This window comes from Tursiops truncatus, chromosome 20 (assembly GCF_011762595.2).
Source record: "Tursiops truncatus isolate mTurTru1 chromosome 20, mTurTru1.mat.Y, whole genome shotgun sequence".
Classification (NCBI taxonomy): domain Eukaryota; kingdom Metazoa; phylum Chordata; class Mammalia; order Artiodactyla; family Delphinidae; genus Tursiops; species Tursiops truncatus.
Window position 1 is genome coordinate 35,097,431 of NC_047053.1, and position 17,637 is coordinate 35,115,067.

Consider the following 17,637-nt stretch of genomic DNA (forward strand, 5'->3'; position numbering starts at 1 on the left):
GCAGCCTGAGGGATGAGGGCGAGGTGATCTCTCCTCTCAGAGAGCCCCACTTAAGTGAGGGAGCTGGTCCCCACTCTTGGGAGGAGTGCCCAGCTTGGGGAACCAAAACTAAATGCATAACAAAGCAAGCAACAGGCAAAAGAGCAGGGTGCAGCCCGTCTCTGCAGAGGGGCACAGGGGTCGAGCGCAGAGGGCTCAGTGAGCACCGAGGAGATGGCGGATACCGCTGCTCAGGGCAGGCGGGGGCGCTCAATTAGCGGGAGCCTTACAAGTGGGCTGCCTTTCAGTCCCTCGGTTCCCCAGCCCTGCAGGGCAATCAGGGCATCAGAGTTTTATTCAAAGTTGGCGCTTGCAGCTGGAGACCCTGTCATGCATGGCGTAAGGGTCCCCTGTGGATAAGGTCACCAAACTCCTTGGTTTCCAGTTCTTTCCTGTCTCCAGCAGGCCTCTGGAGAAGGAACAGACACAGCTCACAGCCCAGGAGGTGTGCAGGCCTGGTCCAGTCTTGACTGTGGAGCTGGCTTCGGTGTGGGACTCAGAAAAAGAGGCTCACTCAATGCTGTGCTTGGGTCAGCATCCCAGAGAGCCCGGACTGTCAGCAGCTGGGTTCCACATAGTTCCCGGGGAAGAATCCAGACCCCTCTGAGCAGACACCCTCACACCAGCCATCGGAGTAGCGGCGGGTGATGCAGATAACGGTGCCCTCAGAGAAGGAGAGTTCGTTGTCCTTCTGGCGGGTGTACGGGTACAGTGTCACCACTGCAGGGCGGGAGGAGAAGGTGCCGTGAGATGTGCCTCCTGCCCCGCCACAGGGATGCTGGAGCCCACATACTGGACCCTAGGGAGCAACGTGGGGGGTGGAGCAGGAGATGCCTTCTCCAAAGCCCCGGGACTCCTCCCCAGCTGAGATAATATTCAATATCAGGCCGGCTGCTTCTCTTCTCTATGGGGGTGTGGGGAACAACAGCCTCACCCCTTTGCAGCTGGAGGGGAGAATGGCTCTGGGCTAGAAGAGCGGGGAATCCTGACCCCAGGATCTGGTGCCTTTCAATCCCAGGTGTCAAGTACCTTTCTCCAAGTATGCATCAGGGACCCAGCTGGGTTCTTCAGGCCCAAAGCCTGGTGGTGGCGGAGGTGGTAGCCCCAAATCATCTACATCCAAGGGTGGAGGAGGGGGCAGGTCCAGGGGCATGGGCAGCTCTGGGGCTGGGAGGGAAAGCAGAAAGGCTGCAAGTGTCACACAGGCAACCGCCTCCAGGCCAAGAAACTTCAGTGTTGGAGAGCAGGGCCCCAGGATCTACCCGTTTTTTGCAATCTGCTTTCAGCCCCCGTTCATCCTGGTCCTCCCACAATGCCTCTAGCAGGTAGTAGGTGCTCAGTAAATACGGTAACATTGAACAGTTGTAGGGCTGTCAGACTCTGCCACTTGACTGAGTGAGCCAATGCACTTAGTTTAACCTCTCAGGCTCAGCTTCATCTATTAAATGGGAGTGTGAAGATCCTAGGAGGTTAAGTAAAAGGGAGAAAATGGATGAGAAAGCGGGGGCTAAATTATGTTAGTTCATTCCCTCCGCTGCCTTTCTTCCCGGTACTCCTGCCTTGGACAAAGTGGTCACTGACATAGACCCAGTTGGACCTAACAAGGGTGAGGGTGGGGAGAAGTATTGGGAGGTGAGAACGACCCCAAAGTTGAGCTAGGAGGAGAGGGCAGAGCTCCTTACCCGTTGGGGGCAGGTACAGTTCCCCCAGCGGAGGGGGCGGCAGGAAACCTTCGGAGGCAGCAGGTGGAGGGGGTGGAGGTGGGGGTACTGCCTGCTCCTGGGTCGTGGAGACCCCACCTTCGGCGCTGCTGAAGACCAGAGAAAGCGGGCGCTCGGCTAGATTGGGGGCGGGGGGGGGGACACCTTCCTAACTCAGCAACCAACTGGCCCCGCCCCTTCCGTCATAAGCTCCGCCCCCGTGACCCTGAGTCCTCTTAAGCCCCCGCCCTTCACGACCACCCCCAACCTGGACCTGTGCGGCTCACCCGGCCGAGGCCAGGGAGGAGGCAGAGGAGGCGGCGGAGAGTTTGCCGTCCGGCACCATGGGGAGCTGCACTGGCTCGGGGATCCGGGGCGCTCTCCTGGGGGTGGGCAGAGAGAAGGGGTGTCGTCAAGGGGAAGGCATCAGGCGAGCAGGCGGTCGGTGCGGGGAGGAGGTGGCAACTGGCGGAGGAGGAAGTTTGGCGCCCGGCTTGAAGGGGGCTATGGAGGAGTAGGGTTTCTGGATGGAGCGGCGCAGGTGTGAATTGCGGGGAGGCCTCACCCCAGGGTGGTGGAGCCGGGTGTGGCAGGCGCCTTGATGCTCTTTCGAGACAGGGTCCCGGTCCGCGACAGCTGTGTGCTCAGATCCTGCGGGGGAACAGGGGGCGGGGCTGACACCGGGGGGTGGCCTGCAATAGGCCCCTCATCACAGAGAGGAAATGCGGGAGGGGCAGACGAGAACTGGGAGGGAGAGCGCGGACACAGCAAGTTCCCGGTTCCACTTCCCAGCCCCCCTCTCCCACCCCCGCCCCACCCACTCTTGCTCGCTGCCTGGATCCCAGGCCTCAAGTCTGCCTAGGCTCAGACAGGCACGGTCAGAAGGCCACTTCCTCTGCAGAGCCTCAGCGGCTGAGCCCCACCCGCTCGCAAAAGCGTCTCAGCGCTCAGCTTGGTGGTCCCTGACTCTGAGAAACCCCAACGCCAGTGCGCGGCTGAGGAGGTAGAGGTTGACTTAGAAATGTCCCACCTGTCATTTTCGCAGGCCTGGGGAACTGGCTTTGGGGAGTTTGGGGCAGAGAGGAGCAGAACGTTTAGTGTACCCGTGACAAGGTGCAAACCCACATGCAAGAGAGCACCTCTGTTAGTGACAGGGTTTCCCCTACCTAGAGGGGGTGCATGGGGGCTGATGTCCTCTGCTATCCTTCACAAGGGACAAGACAAAAAGGGACTCGAGCCCACGCATAAAGAATTGAAGTTGGACAGAAGGAAGAACTTACTGGTGAGGAGGCCTGGTGACTGAAGGAGGGCGTGTGCTTTCTCTTTCTGGGGGGAGATGGCGTGTTAAGGATAGCAAGGGGCCATTTAGATGCAGGGGAACGTCCAATCTAGTCTGGAATGTTGGAGTGTGGGGACAAGTAATCAGCAAAATGTGATGGGGGTGTGTGTCCTCTCCCACCTCTCAGAAGGACATGGGTTGTCAAGAAAATGCCAGAGTCATTCACCGTGTCCTCCTGTGAGTGGCTGCGTCCCAGCCCCTTCCCACCCAACAGCAGCTCTGGGGTGACTGTTCAGTGCAGTGACCTCAAACCTCCAGACAGAGGAAGTTGCCGATCTCATGTGGCTGGCCTGCCATTCTCATACACACCCTGACATTCTCCCTCCCCCCTCTTCCCTTTCACACACACCCGCCACCCACAAGGAGGGGTGGAGTGCCCAGATGTCACTCGCAGCAGATCGTGTGATACAGAGTAAAGGTCAGTTATGAAGAGAGGGGTCATGAAGAATTTTTAAGGAGGAAGGGGGTGAAGGGACTCCTCTAAGGAGGCCTTGTGGAGTAAGGTAGCCACTTAGGGTGGTGGCTTTAGGGAGTGAGGACGGAAAGGGACTGCAGCTTGGGACAAGAACATGGTTGTGGAAGAAAACTGAGGGTCTAGAGAGAAGAGAGCCATGAGGCAGAAGAGGGTGGGGGGACTTCCCTGGTGGTCCAGTGGTTAAGACTCCGCACTTCCACTGCAAGGGGCACAGGTTCGATCCCTGGTCAGGGAACTAAAATCTCGCATGCTGCGTGACACAGCCAAAAAAAAAAGAGAAGAGGGTGGGCTCTGGAGAAAGAGGAGGAGCCCCTCTCTCTACCTTGACCCCGTGACCGATGTCATCCAGGCAACCGAAGTTGAGGGGTCTCCTGTAGTAGGGCGTGAGGGGAGGCAGGCTCTCAGGGGCGATAATTTTCTGGCTGGGGGGCAGCCGCTGGACGGTGGCTAAGGTGCCGATCTCCCTTCGGGCCACCTTCTCCATATGCATGTTCACCATCTGCAAAGACAGGGTTGGAGATGACAGTGGGGCAGCCTCTGCACAGCACCCTTCCCCTTAAGGCTTTGGGGTGGGAGGAGGGACCATCGGAGGCAGGGAAGTCCAGAGAAAGAGTGAGTTTTGTCCCCAAGGGCAGACAGCATTTGGGGAAAGGGTTGCCAGTTGAGAATGGAACCACTCTGGAGCAACTTCCTGGTGGAAGAGAGCAAGGGTTATTATTAGCTGAGCAGGAACTGAGGAAGAGAAAACACAACATCCCTGGGGATGCTGGGAAGAGACGGGGCTGGCTTGGGAGCAGAGGGAGATAAAGTGGAGGTGGCTGAGAATTGTGGCTGGATCAGCTCTTCCTTTGGGGGGACAATAATATAAGTGAATTAACTTCCTCTTGGAATGTACTGTGGAGAAACCTACAGCACTGAGAGGGTGGGAACTCCAATCTGCTGGGGTGAGAGGAAAAGACACACCCACACTGAACATGGGAGAGATGCACAGGCCAGATCCATGTGTAACTGGATCTGTGCGTGTGGTTTATGGGGCAATTCCTTGGCCAAGGATCCAGGAAGGAAGGAGGAGGGTGCGTATGCTAGATGGGCTGGGGTTGCTGTGTGGTGGTGGCAGTGCTTCCAGGGCTGAGGATGACCTTGCCAAGCAAGCACTCTGAGTCTGGGATATTTATAAAATCACCACCCGTGTTTATATGGAAACAGGGTCCATTTTCCTCTTTCCTGTCCTATGCAGCCACCGTGATAGGGAGAGCCTGCTTTCTACCATGTAGGATAGAATTCAGAGAAAGATAAAGTTCTGCCATCGGGGAGTTCCTGGTCCGATGGGGCAGCAAGGCTCACCCCTGAGACACAGCCACAAAGACTAGAAGGCTCAAAAAGTTTGGGGAGTGCCAGCCTTCTGTGATACAGGTGGGCATTTGGACATGGAGGGAGGCAAGAAAGAAATTTTGCTGCAGAAGATGTCCAGGTGGGGCTGAAGAGTTGGGGTCTGAGGCGAGCAGCCTTCCCACAGCCCTTACCTGGCCCAGCGTGCTCACACGGGCTTCCACCTGCCTCAGGGCGGACGCCTGAAGGTCCAACATACGCAGAGTGTGTCCAGCCAGGTTGCCCACCTGGTAGGCCACACTGGCCAGGGCCTGGGTGGTGAAGGCCATGGTCTCCTCCAGCGCCTTCCGTTTGTCTGTGGCCTGAAATACACACAGCCCTGGCCTGAGGCCAGCATATTCCACTGGGGCCGCGGCTGGGTGGGCTGGGCTGGGATGGGGTATAGGAAATGTGGGGGCTGAGTTGGGAGGAAGTGGCAACCCTCAGCTGTTTGAGGAGGTTTCTGTAAGAATGATGTGGTAAGAAGGACTCAGGGGACATCAGGAGAGTGAATCTGCAGCCCTGAGGACTGGGTGCAAGGGAAGGAAAAGGCACCCTGCTCAAATAGTCACACAGGATTGGCTCCACCATCGTCCTGAAGATATTTTTTGAGGGGGGTGGGGGCGGGAGCTAAAGGGTGAATGGTAGAAAGGAAAGAGGAAGTCAATACTGGCTGGAAGAGATATTCTCAGACTTGAAAACCAAACAGCCAACCTCATGCCCCCATCCCAGACCTTCTAACCAGAATCCCCTGGGCGCGGGACCAATGAATCTGTACCTCTAAAAGTTCCTCAGGCGACTCCTGTGCTCCTGGTTTATCTCCAGTCTTCAAGCTGGTATTTGGGAAGTGATAATCTGATCCATTTTATAGATAAGAAACTGAGGCCCAGGAAGGGTGATTTCAATCACTCATTCCCTCCAACAGCTTCCCAACACACTGAGAATAAAGCTACTTCTAACCGTGGCCTATATAGGGCCTCACAAGGCTGGCTCCTGCTTTCTTTCTCACCCTCATTGCCTTCCACTCTCCCTCACTCACGCCCCTCAAGCCACACTGGCCATTGGGTCTCTCTTCCTGATCAAGCTAAGATCGTTTCTACCTTAGGCCTTTTTTTTTTTGGCTGCGTTGGATCTTTGTTGCTGCATGTGGGCTTTCTCTAGTTGCAGCGAGTGGGGGCTACTCTTCATTGCGGTGCACGGACTTCTAGTTGCAGTGGCTTCTCTTGTTGCGGAGCACGGGCTCTAGGTGTGCGGGCGTCAGTAGTTGTGGCACACGGCCTCAGTAGTCGTGGCACACGGCCTCAGTAGTCACGGCACGTGGGCTCTAGAGCACAGGTTCAGTAGTTGTGGCGCACAGGCTTAGCTGCTCCGTGGCATATGGGATCCTCCCGGATCAGGGATCGAACCTATCTCCCCCTGCATTGGCAGGCGGGCTCTTAACCACTGTGCCACCAGGGGGGTTCCTCTACCTCAGAACTTTGCACTGGCTGTGTTTCTTTCTAGAATCCTTATTAAATCTCAGCGCTTCAGAGACACCTTCCCTCACCACCCTAAGATCTCCCCCAGCCCACTTCTGTATTGACTCACTATCAGATTTACTCCGTTCTCTTTTCTTCATAGCACTTAGCACTATCAGAAATTATTTATCTATGTACTTTATTATCTATACACACACATACACACACACACACACAAATGTAAGCATTGTGAGGGCAGGGAGCACATCTGTCATATTCTGTATCCTGTCCTGGAATAGTGCCCAATACACAGACGGTACTTAATGAATATGTGTCTGTGAGTTACTCAGCGGATTGAATGCAAACCCAGACACTTGCTGGGCATCTTCCTGCTGCGTGCCCGGCACTGTGCCAGGTGCTGGCCAGGGCCACACTTCCAGTCAGTGGCGGTGGGGTGGGCAGGGAGTGGCTGAAGACAGAAGAGGGTTTTTTTTCCGTCCCAGATCGGACTGTGCGGGTTGGGACAAAGCCTCTCTGGTCATTTGCTTCCCCAGACAGCTTCCTCATCTCAGGTCAGGGACATGGAGGGTAGCGGGCCAATCCATGGCAAGTCTGGGGAGAGGCCAGCAGAGTGACCAGCAAGGCTGCACGCTGAGGTCTCCTTGCTAAGGGCTCTCAGGTACTCCTCTGGGCCTGCAGTGGAGAACAGACCTAGAAGCTGTCCGAGAAGGGTGCTGAGAGAGACCTGGGTGCCTCCAGTGTAGCCCAAGCCAGGCTTGAGCCAAAGGGCAGGCCTAGAACCTTCTGGACAGCACACACACACACACACACACACACACACCCCGCCCCACACACCCCCTCCATGCTTTTCCCCTCAGGTGCTCCTCCCTGCCTTTCTGTTCCAACTGAGGGAAAGAGCTGCTCGTTTGCATCTAATTTACATCTCATCAACATATGTCACCAAGTGCCTTGAAAAGGCAAAGAAATCAAACCGGAAATCATAGCAGGTCTTATTCTAGTCCAAGACCTTCCTTTAGTAGGCAAGGAGATGGACGAAGGCCCAGAATGGAGCAGTGACTACTTCTCTGGTCTCAGCTGGCCTCTCCTGTACTGTCCCCTCCCTGGACTGGCATATGGAATTCATCACTGGATTTTTCCTGTCAGTCCAAACAGGAAAAATGTCTGCTTGGGCCCAGCTCTGGGAGGCTAGAGCCTGGATGCCTACTGACCCCTGGCTTTGGTCTTAATCGAAAGTGAGGTCTGGAGAGACAAAGGTCTGGGATCCAGCTTCAGACCTTTGCTTATTCATCATGCAAATCACCCTGTCTACAAATCCAATGGACCCTGACGGAGAACTCTGCTGTTCACCCTAGCCTGCCCTCCCCCATTCCCCATGGGTTTCCTGACACCTGGTTGGGGTGGAGGGAGGGGTGAGGGAGGGAGGGTGTGGGAACCAGGCTTTGTTTAAGACCAGTTCTGAGAAGTCATCCAAACCCTTCCTTAGCATTTGCTCCCCAGACAAAGATCGTCAGAGAAGTCAGGAAAGGTACCTGGTTGTGTGGTCTAGTAGTTAGTGTTCTGCATGAAGGAAGCATAAATCTACAGATTCTGGCCTGGGTCAGGGCTTCCGATGCCCTGAGTGTCTGTGCAAGGGCTGCTTCACCTCACTAGAATTGACTTTTAATATCTGTATGTGTCTTCCATCCTTCTGATGAAAGATGATGATGGTGGTGATAACGGTAACAGCTGCCATTTATCCTGCCCTTCTTAAGGAGGAGGCACTGGGCTAAATGCTTTAATACATTATTACATTTAACCCATATGACCACCGAGAAGGAGGGTATAAGAATCAGAGAGGAGGGCTTCCCTGGTGGCGCAGTGGTCGAGAGTCCACCTGCCGATGCAGGGGACATGGGTTCGTGCCCTGGTCTGGGAAGATCCCACATACCGCGGAGCGGCTGGGCCCGTGAGTCATGGCCGCTGAGCCTGCGCATCCGGAGCCTGTGCTCCGCAACGGGAGAGGCCACAACAGTGAGAGGCCCGCGTACCGCAAAAAAAAAAAAAAAAAAAAAAAAAAAGAATCAGAGGGGAAACTTGTCTCAGGTCCAGAAGTTGGAAATTGGGCTCAGCTCTTTGCGACCTCAAATTCTGTGTGCACACTGCGTGCAAACGAGAACCCATCTGGAAGTGCTTTGAGATGCGCAGAAGATACTGAAGGAATGGGAAGGCCAGCCTCCATCCTAGTGCATAGAAGGAGCATGCCTTCCAGGGCTTGGAGAATAGAGCTGGTTCACAAGCCACATTCCAGCTCATCTGCAGTAGCTACAATCAGCCACTCAATATCTACACACGGGGTAACATTTTCAACTAGAGGTTTGGGGGTGCTGCTCTGGAGTCAGAGTTGCCGGTTCGAATCCAGATTCTACCACTAGCTTAGAGACCTTGGGAAAGTGAGTTAAATTCTCCAAAGCTCAGCCTCCTGGTTGTGAAGTAGGAGTGGTCCTCACCTCACAGACTGGGGTGAGGACTGAAGGAGGCAATGAGAGCAGTTTGGGTGCAGAGCAAAGCGGCTTAACTTTTGTTACCATTGACTCTCTTTAATCTGCCATTTTCCCATAAGCACTTGCTCCTTATATTATTATTTTTTTCCACACTCCTACTGAGCCGGGAGGTCCCAGTGCAAATAACTGTCTTAAAGTCATACAGCATGTCAGGGAGGGGAAGGCAGGGAGGAGAGGGCTCATCGTCAGAAGTCAGGAGTCCTGGGCTGATGCCCGCTCTACCATTGCCAAGCTGTATGACTTGGACAAGTCACCTCACCTCCCTGAACTGTTGTTTCCTTATCTATGAAATTGGAATAATGATGCTGTCTCACAAGGTGGTTAAGAAGGTTAGTGAGGGCTTCCCTGGTGGCACAGTGGTTGAGAGTCCGCCTGCCGATGCAGGGGACACGGGCTCGTGCCCCGGTCTGGGAAGATCCCACATGCCGCGGAGCGGCTGGGCCCGTGAGCCATGGCCGCTGGGCCTGCGCATCCGGAGCCTATGCTCCGCAACGGGAGAGGCCACAACAGTGAGAGGCCCGCGTACCGCAAAAAAAAAAAAAGGTTAATGAAATAACAGAGGTGCTCGATCGTTGTTAAGTTTCCCGTGCTCCAGACTTGCGGTCCTGGGACAACCCCACAATTTAGAAAACTATTCTAAAATGCCACCATCCTTATCTTTTGCCGGTAGCCTGTTCCCGGCAGTCTTATTGTCCATCTCCCTGCCTCTGAGTCAGACCCCATCTCTTTAACCTAGCGTAGTCTGACATCTCTCGGCTCTCCCTCAGATCTCAGGAGCAGAACTTTCCCTCGTCCATCTCAAGCTCATGACAATGGGAAGTTCTTCTGAAGTCTCACCCAGAGCCAGCCTGAACATGGAATGATGGCATCAACAGGTGTGTGAGGACAAGTCTTTGGGCCTCTGGAACTGAGTGAAAGGCTAGGAGGGAGATGAGCCTAGGATGAGGCCTGTAGCAGGACGGGGTAGCGCTGCCTGCCGGGCACGTCTGAGGCTCCGGGAGAGAGAAGGGGCACAGTGGGGGCTTGGAGAGCACGAGTCAGCGTTAGAGTTTGCGGGACTGGGATGAAGCCGGCCTGGAGTGGGAGGATAGATCAGCCAAGGCCCAGGCCGAGCACCTGTCAGGAGGGGGTCCGGGCCCCTGGAGGGGCTGGGCCACGGGGCTGGGCCTGCTCTGCTTACCTGCACGTAGTTGTCCTCGCAGTAGTCTGCGACTCGCAGCAGGGAGCTGTAGTTGCCCTGCAGGGCCTCCCGGCCCGTGGGGATCTCAAACTCCTGCAGCTGCTGCAGCTCCGCCATGGCCCCCCGCCTCTGCCTGGCTCCCCGGGGAGCCGCTGGTTTTGCGCCTCACCCTGCCCTTGATTGGTCGCTCCGCCTTCCCTCCCTCTCACTGCTTTTGGTTTCCTCTGCTTGAGAGACCCAAACCCACTTGCAAAGGGCAGACATGCTCATTCCGGCACAAGAGGAAGTTAGTCCCCGCTCCCTGGGCCTGTGCTTCTCTGTCCCCTGCCCAGGGGAAGGGGGAAGCTGGGGGCCCCTTGCAGGGGCCCAGCCCCCCAATCCCTCCCAGCAGAGGAAGCCAAGGTCGGGGCGGCTGTGATTGCTCCCTGGGCCTGGAGAGGAAACTGCAGCGGGGGCTGGGATGGGAGACAGGAGGAAGGGGGCTGGCCTGCTCTGGGGGTGGAGATGGATTTTCCACTCATGGAAGGGGAGGAAAGGGCAGAGGGTGGGGGCTTCCTTGGGAAGCTCGGGGATGAGTCACCAAGAGACAGGGGACTGGAGGGTGGAGAGGATACGGAGACCGGTTGTGCTGGGGGCCCTAGGGCAGTGGTGCCGCGACAGTGGAAAACAACCGATGCAGCAGCCAGGGAAACCATGCTGGACACCGGGAAGATACAGCCAGAGGCCCCCTGAGAATCATTATCAAGTCTCTGAAGGGTTACCTGCAATGAAGATCTGGTGTACATACATGCTCTGTGCCTGATAGCGGCAGGACAAGATGAAATTGACTAAGCGCAGAACAAGGGACTCAGATGGGACAACAGGAAGGACTTGGCTTTGAGAAGCACTAAGTTTAAATTCCAGATTAACAGGTCAGTCTTAGGAGGCAGCGGTGGCCGGAGCCCTGAGCCCGCCTCAGGAGGTCTGTGCTCCAGTTCCTGCATTCACAGGAGGAGACTCAGACCGGATGACCTCCGGGGTCCTGTCCTGATCTCAATTTCTTAGTACTCAGAGCTGTGAGTGGGACTTGGATCCTGGAGCTGGGGAAGTTAGGATGGACTCCGGGCCTCCTCCCGGCCCCTCCCACTGGGGAGTCTGTCATTCATTCTAGAGTCAGGAGAAAGAAGAGGATCCCTCACTGACCACATCGGTCCCTTAACATCTGCTCCTTGAGAGGGTTTCCTGTCATTGGACGGGCGTCAGCCTGAGCAGGAGCTCAGTGACTGTTAAATGGCACAGCGCTTGGGTGGTCCTGGGAGGAGACCAAGAGAGAGATCAGGACGTGGGCCCTGAGCTCGGGGACTGCTGAGGGAGACCCACACATGGGGCTCAAGGGGAGGCATGGAGGCAAAAACGTGGGGACACAGGTGTTAGAGGTGTGGCCATGGGCCCAAGTGCTGACAGGCACAGCGTCCTAAGTGAGTACATTTTTACCGAGTGAGTGAATGAAGATTGAGCTGGGAGAACCTTGCAAGGTGAAATGGTGGGGCTCGAAATGGGGACACAAGGCTTCTCGGGTGAGGGAAGTTAGGAGCCTGTCTAGGAATTGCCTCATTGGGAAGAACAGCCTCAGAGCAGGCTCAGAGGTGGGGGAGGAGAGGGCTTGGGAGAGAAGGCCGGGGAAGGGGAGCAATCAGGGCCGGAGGGTGAGAACAGGGAAGCGGGCTGTAAGCCAGAGGGGTCACTACAGGAGGGCGGCCGACGCAGGGGGCAGGGTGCCTGCAGTGGTGGCAGTCTTGGAGGCTCAGGCTGCTGGATGGGCTTAGAACCTTGAGCCTATGATCAGCTTAGGCATCAGAGATTTGGGCTTCCAAACCATCTGCTTTATCCAAAGACTTTCAGCTGCTGAGGAGCTAGGAGGCTCAAACTCCATCTTGTCTGGGCTGGGGACAAGACTTGAAGCGCACGTTCTTTCTTGGCAGGTAAGAGGGGCTAAGGTTGCACTGGGCTGGGAGCTAGCCTTAGAGTTATTGGGTTAGGCACTGGGCAGGCCTTCCTGATAACCCTGTAGTAGTGATGATGAGGATGATGATGATGATAAATGTATCGTGTTCATTATGTGCCAGGCAGTGTGTTAAAATATTTTACATGCATTATTTTCTTAGCACTCACGATAATCATATAAGGTAGGTAGCATTATTATACCCATTTTGCAGATGGGCAAACTAAGGCTCAAGGAGGATGAGCAACTTGCCTAAGGCCACACAACTTGGAAGCAGCAGAGTCATGATCAGAGTTGGAGGCTGGCAGATTCCAGAGTCTTTCTCTTAGTCACTAAACTACTCTGTCTTCTGACAGGACCTGGAGTTTCCTGAAAACTTCTACCTGTGTCATTAGGTGGAACAATAACTTTGCTTCCCAAATCTGCCTCACTGAAAGAAACTCTTCTCTCTCTTCTCCATGCTCTGATTCCCTTTTCCTCCATAGACAGGTCTTATCTAAAGGGCAAAGATTGGGTGTGCCTCCCCCATGAGGCTGGGAGCATCCTCTCCTCTGGAGGCTAGACTCATAATGGGATGGGGGTGGGGGTGCAGTGAATCTACGGTGAGTGATGAGAATATACGGTGAGCAGGGAAGAGGGTAGAAGTTGAGGTGTGGGGAGTACAGAGGAGGGAGCTGGGGGAGCCCAGGGGATTTGCAATCCCAGCCATGGAATCCTTTCCAGGACCTGGTCTCTCCAGGGCAGGATGACCCAGGAGCTCAGTGAGAAGGAGCTTTTAAAGATGGAGGTGGAGCAGCTGAAGAAGGAAGTGAAGAACCCAAGAGCTCCGGTGAGCCTCCTATTCCCTTCCCTGCTTCCTCTTCTCCATCCCCTTCTGGTCCTCATGGAGCCGGGACACGAAGGAGGAAGTGATGGACAGCCTGGTGGTGGGCCTTCTCCAGGACAGTAGAAAGAGCAGGAGGTGCCTCTGGAATGGGATGGGAAGTGGAAGGAGGCCAGGGTTTGATCCCACAAAGATGTGTAAGAGATAACCTCAGAGCCTCGAGGGCTCAGTGGGTCCGGCCCTGTCCCTGGGCTGGACCTGGCCAAAAAGTCCCTCAGGGTAAGAGTCAGGCTCTGCGGTTCTGGTCAAGGTACTCACACCTGCCTGTGCCTCTCATCTTTCTCCTCTCCGGCCTCTATCCCCACCCTGCCCAGAAGCCTGCTTTCTTGGGACTGAACAAGTCATGAATCCCGAGCCACAGACAGGGGCTAGAGCACACTTTACTTTCCGCAGATTTCTAAGACAGGAAAGGAAATCAAGGACTACGTGGAGGCCGAAGCGGGAAACGACCCTCTTCTCAAAGGCATCCCTGAGGACAAGAATCCCTTCAAGGAAAAAGGCGGTTGTATGATAAGCTGATGGCACTGGAGGCCCTCATCCTGAATGCCTGCCCCTCCTCAGCCCCCTCCTTATCCAGAGTCAAGTATCCTGGGACGCCCAGGGAACCAGTGGATGTTCACCTTCTCTTAGTCACAGAATGAGTAGAGATGCCTGGCTGCGTGCATCAGGAATCCACTCCCCAGTCCTGCTTTGAACTCTTCTCTCCCATTACCACCTGCCTGGTCACTGCTGACCCCACTTGGAAACACTCCCAGGAAAGCTTCCCTGGCTCAGCAGTGGACACCTAAACTCGTGGGGTCTGAAAAGACTGCAGTTGCCTGAGACCTGGGACGGTCCTTGGGAAACAGTTACTCTTCCCATTTCCCCCCTCCACTGTCTGCCTAGGAGCCAGAATTCCCATTCAGAGCTTTCGGGTTGAGGACTGGAGTTGGGGGTGTCCTTTCCCCCCACCTCATGGCCAGTCCTGTGGAAGTCCCCCTGGTCATTTGGATCACCCCAGATGGCCTGGTGACAAAAAGAGCTCGTAAAGTCATGTTGTCATGATTTATTGAATATTATTGAGTGCCTGTTCCATGCTGGGCTAGGATAGAAAAGTGAGCTAAATTCAAATGGCTCTTATTTTCATGGAATTTAGCATAGAAGGCATGAAACAGGGATACAGTTTAATCAGTAAGTGCTGCTGTGGGGAAAAGAAAGTCAAGGGTGGTGCAGGAACATACAGCAGGTGGACAGTCAGGGCAATGTGAACTGTCAAAGTGAACTGTTGCAGGCAAGTGGGGGCGTGGGGGGTGAGGACAGACCTGGGAGGGGTGAAACATGGGGCTGGAGAGGAAGATGAGCTCAAGTCTAAAGGATCTTGCTGTGAGCTCAGGTAAGAGGTTTCTTTTTGACCCTCATTGCAATAGGAAGCTGCTGAGGGTATTTAAGCCGCAGAAGGCTAGGTTTTGATTAGCATGAGGGAGGCTGGATCCTGCTAAGGTCGGGAAGACTAATTCCTAGGCCTTGTTAGCAAGAAGATTACTGTCTAAAGGGGCCACAGACAGACGTTCATGATGCAGTGCATTCAGTGCAATGTCAGAGAGGTCTGCGTGAAGTATGAGGGGGACACATGGAAGGGCTATCAAATCCAGCTGAGGGGCTGCGTTGCATCCCGGGAGGGAGGACAGGAAAGACCTCGAAACGTAGGTGATACTTGGAGCTGAGTCCTAAGGGGTTAAGTTGTAAAGGGTGGATGGGTGGCAAATCTGGTTGAAGGGACAGTATGAACAGAGGAATAGATAAAAGAAGAAAAAAAGAACATGGGTTTGTATGCAAACACCTATCAGGTCAGTTGTTGGAATGTCAAGAGAAAGGCCTAGATTTTTAGGATCTGCTGCTGGAGAGGTGGGGTTGGAGACCATCCGAGGGTCTTGTCTGCAATACTAAACCACTGAATCTGCTGGGAGTGGGTTGGTAATGTTTGCATTTAGAAGGGAATAGCTTTTGACAAGATGGAAAGGAGAAAGCGTGGAGGCAGAGAGGGAGTTAAGGAGATGATTGTGAGCTCAGGGGAGAGGTGGGTCAGGGCAGTGGCTATAAGTCTAGAGGGGGAGTTCTTTGCGAAATAAAGTTTTCAGATCTTGACATTTCATTGAGAGATAGGCGAGGGACAGGGGGTGGTCAAGGATGCTGACGAGTTTCTGGCTTGGAGGGTGAGAGAGAGAATTGAAAGCACGTATCTGAAAACAAACCTAACATAATACATTGATCTGAAAACAAACCTAACATAATGCATTGAGCTGCAAACTCCCTCAGCCCCTCCCCAGTGGGCCACAGCCCTATGGTGTGTCCTGCTCCTACAGGTGAGGTCATGGGCCACTGGTCAGAATCCAGGATCTCCTGGGAACTGTCCACTCCTTTCCCAATTCCATAGTAACCCCACTATGCCATTCTGTGACCTCAATAATAAATTCAGGGGCTTCCCTGGTGGCGCAGTGGTTGAGAGTCCGCCTGCCGATGCAGGGGACACGGGTTCGTGCCCCGGTCCGGGAGGATCCCACATGCCGCGGGGCGGCTGGGCCCGTGAGCCATGGCCGCTGAGCCTGCGCGTCCGGAGCCTGTGCTCCGCAACGGGAGAGGCCACAGCAGTGAGAGGCCTGCGTACCGCAAAAAAAAATAAAAATAAAAATAATAAATTCAGCCACCCCAATATACTCTGCTTAAGAGCAGGAAAAGAAGAGGAAACATTTAAATATAATACTTTTTTTTTTAATGGGGAAGTGTGAATATTTCGTACGGCTCCATCAGTAAGAAAGGAAAAACAGATGGGGCCTACAGTCACACGGGTGTAGGTCATGGGCTATGGCTTCCTTCTTGGCTGGAGTTCTTGGTCCAGGGGTGGACTCCCACCTTCATTCCTCAGGACTCTGAACCCTTATCAGGGCTCCAGGTAGAGCAGTGGTTTCTTCTGCTCACCTTTGTTACCTGAAATACCCAGTCTGCCTCCTGGTGGGTTTCAAGCTAAAAGACACAACCAAGCTAAAGAGCGGGAGAAGGATTATTACTTACAACAAGTAAGGAGAACACCAGGGATCTTTCCCCAAACAATCAAATTGGGAAAGTTTTAAGCTAAGGATACGTGCATATTCATGAAGGGTCCACAGGAGTCCAAGCTTGAGTTGACTGAAGTCATGAGGGTCAGAAAAGGTCCACATCATCATCCCTTAGGGTCCAGCTGATCTGGTGGTTGAGTGCTTCAGGCTAATCTTTACCAGTGAGGCAAAACTGGGAGTCTTTACAACTGATATATTATCTTTGATATAGTACAATAACTTCTCTCGCCTGATAACAGTTGTTTGCTTTTGCATTCTTTTGTTCCCTTAAAATCTTTCATTACTGAGACCTGTTCAAGGGTAAGCATTGTGGCCAGGCTTACATCACCAAATGGCTTAGGCCAAAAATGGCCTCTCTTACGTCAAGAAAGTCATGCCTGGTTCTCTTTCTCCAGGGACCCCTTACCTTATCTGCAGTAGTGTCTCAATGTCCCCCTGGCCGCTCTGACTTTTCTCTACCAGACCACGGAAATGGGTGAAGGGGGTGACATCACCTGCAGCATCGGAGCTGAGGAAACAAACCAGTGGGGCCAGGAAAGGAGAAAAAGGCCAAGAAGAGACGAGGACTCTGCCCACTGCCCCATGCCATCTGATCAGATGCAAATTCCTCAAGACTCTATCTTCTACCCTGCTCACACACTCATCTGTCTATCCCTTTGTTCCAACAGCCTCCCACTGAGCTCCCCTCATCTGGCCCCTCTACTCCCACCCCCAACGCTTGGCTGCAGTGTTTCTCTGTGGCTCCCTTGCTTACCTCCTGTAAGACCAAGTCAAGACTTGTGGGTTGAGCACCGAGGCCCTTCCCACACCATGGGTAAGGGTCCTGCTTACCCCTGCTTACCCCTGAGGCCTCAGCTCTCCCCACTGCTCACCCCACCTGCCCCCAGGGCTCTATCAGTGGAGCTTTTCTTAATTCCTCCACCAGCTCGTGCTGGGCTTGAGACACCTTCTGTATCCAGCTAATTCATGTAGGGTCACAACTAGGCTGAAGCATCCCTTCTAGGAAAGCTTTCCCAGATTCTCTCCTTTATGACTGAATGAATAGGTCATTCAAAATTAGGTAGTTCAGAATTTAAGAAAGAAGTGTAAAACGGCATACCATGAACAGTGCCTCCCTCCTCTTCTCCTATATTCCTCCCTGGAGAAACCGACGTTAACTGTTTCTCACATGAGCTCTCAGAGATGTTTTATGCAGATACAAGTCAACACATATGAACATTCTCCCTCTTTTTACACAAGCGCTTTTTACCCTTTTTACATTTTTACACAAGCGCATTTTCCCTCTTCTTACAACAGCGCTTCATGCTGTTCTGAGCTTTGGTCTGGATTTCTTTTTTTTAACCTTCCCTAGCTGGACTTCACTTACCTTTGGTGTCTACATGTACTCCTGAGCCTATAACCTTTCATTTTAAACTCTCCTTTAGTCTTCCGTTTATTAGTCAAGTTTCAAGCTCCTTGAGGGCGGGAGACAAATCTTTGATTTTTGTATTTCCAGCACCTAGAACATAGTAGGTGCTCAACAAATGGGTGTGGAATGACTGAGTGATTCCTCTTTATAGGCT

At 53.8% G+C, this 17,637-nt stretch overlaps 2 protein-coding genes across 8 annotated transcripts; one reads left to right on the plus strand and one right to left on the minus strand.

The window, feature by feature from the left end:
- Window positions 1-277: 277 nt before the first annotated feature.
- Window positions 278-10,553, minus strand: ABI3 (ABI family member 3). Of its 4 annotated transcripts, none has more exons than XM_033847496.2 (8): window positions 10,120-10,553; window positions 5,077-5,244; window positions 3,876-4,052; window positions 2,305-2,390; window positions 2,027-2,122; window positions 1,722-1,846; window positions 1,069-1,206; window positions 278-759 (listed from the first exon to the last, which is right to left on the minus strand). In XM_033847496.2, the coding sequence occupies exons 1-8, from the start codon at window positions 10,234-10,236 to the stop codon at window positions 596-598; spliced, it is 1,071 nt and encodes a 356-aa protein (XP_033703387.1). In that variant the 5' UTR covers window positions 10,237-10,553; the 3' UTR covers window positions 278-595. The 4 variants fall into 4 exon arrangements, with proteins under 4 accessions (XP_033703387.1, XP_033703386.1, XP_073654021.1 ...); XM_033847495.2 differs by having other exon boundaries at window positions 1,722-1,849; XM_073797920.1 differs by having other exon boundaries at window positions 1,722-1,849; window positions 5,077-5,266.
- GNGT2 (G protein subunit gamma transducin 2) lies at window positions 4,045-14,016 on the plus strand. 4 transcript variants are annotated; one of them, XM_033847497.2, is made up of 5 exons: window positions 4,045-4,966; window positions 9,707-9,814; window positions 11,993-12,080; window positions 12,824-12,929; window positions 13,377-14,016. In XM_033847497.2, exons 4-5 carry the CDS (start codon window positions 12,846-12,848, stop codon window positions 13,500-13,502), a joined length of 210 nt encoding a protein of 69 aa, XP_033703388.1. In that variant the 5' UTR covers window positions 4,045-4,966; window positions 9,707-9,814; window positions 11,993-12,080; window positions 12,824-12,845; the 3' UTR covers window positions 13,503-14,016. The 4 variants fall into 4 exon arrangements, with proteins under 4 accessions (XP_033703388.1, XP_073654029.1, XP_073654027.1 ...); XM_073797928.1 differs by lacking the exon at window positions 4,045-4,966 and having other exon boundaries at window positions 9,688-9,814; XM_073797926.1 differs by lacking the exons at window positions 4,045-4,966; window positions 9,707-9,814 and adding an exon at window positions 10,690-11,030.
- The last annotated feature ends 3,621 nt before the right edge of the window (window positions 14,017-17,637 follow it).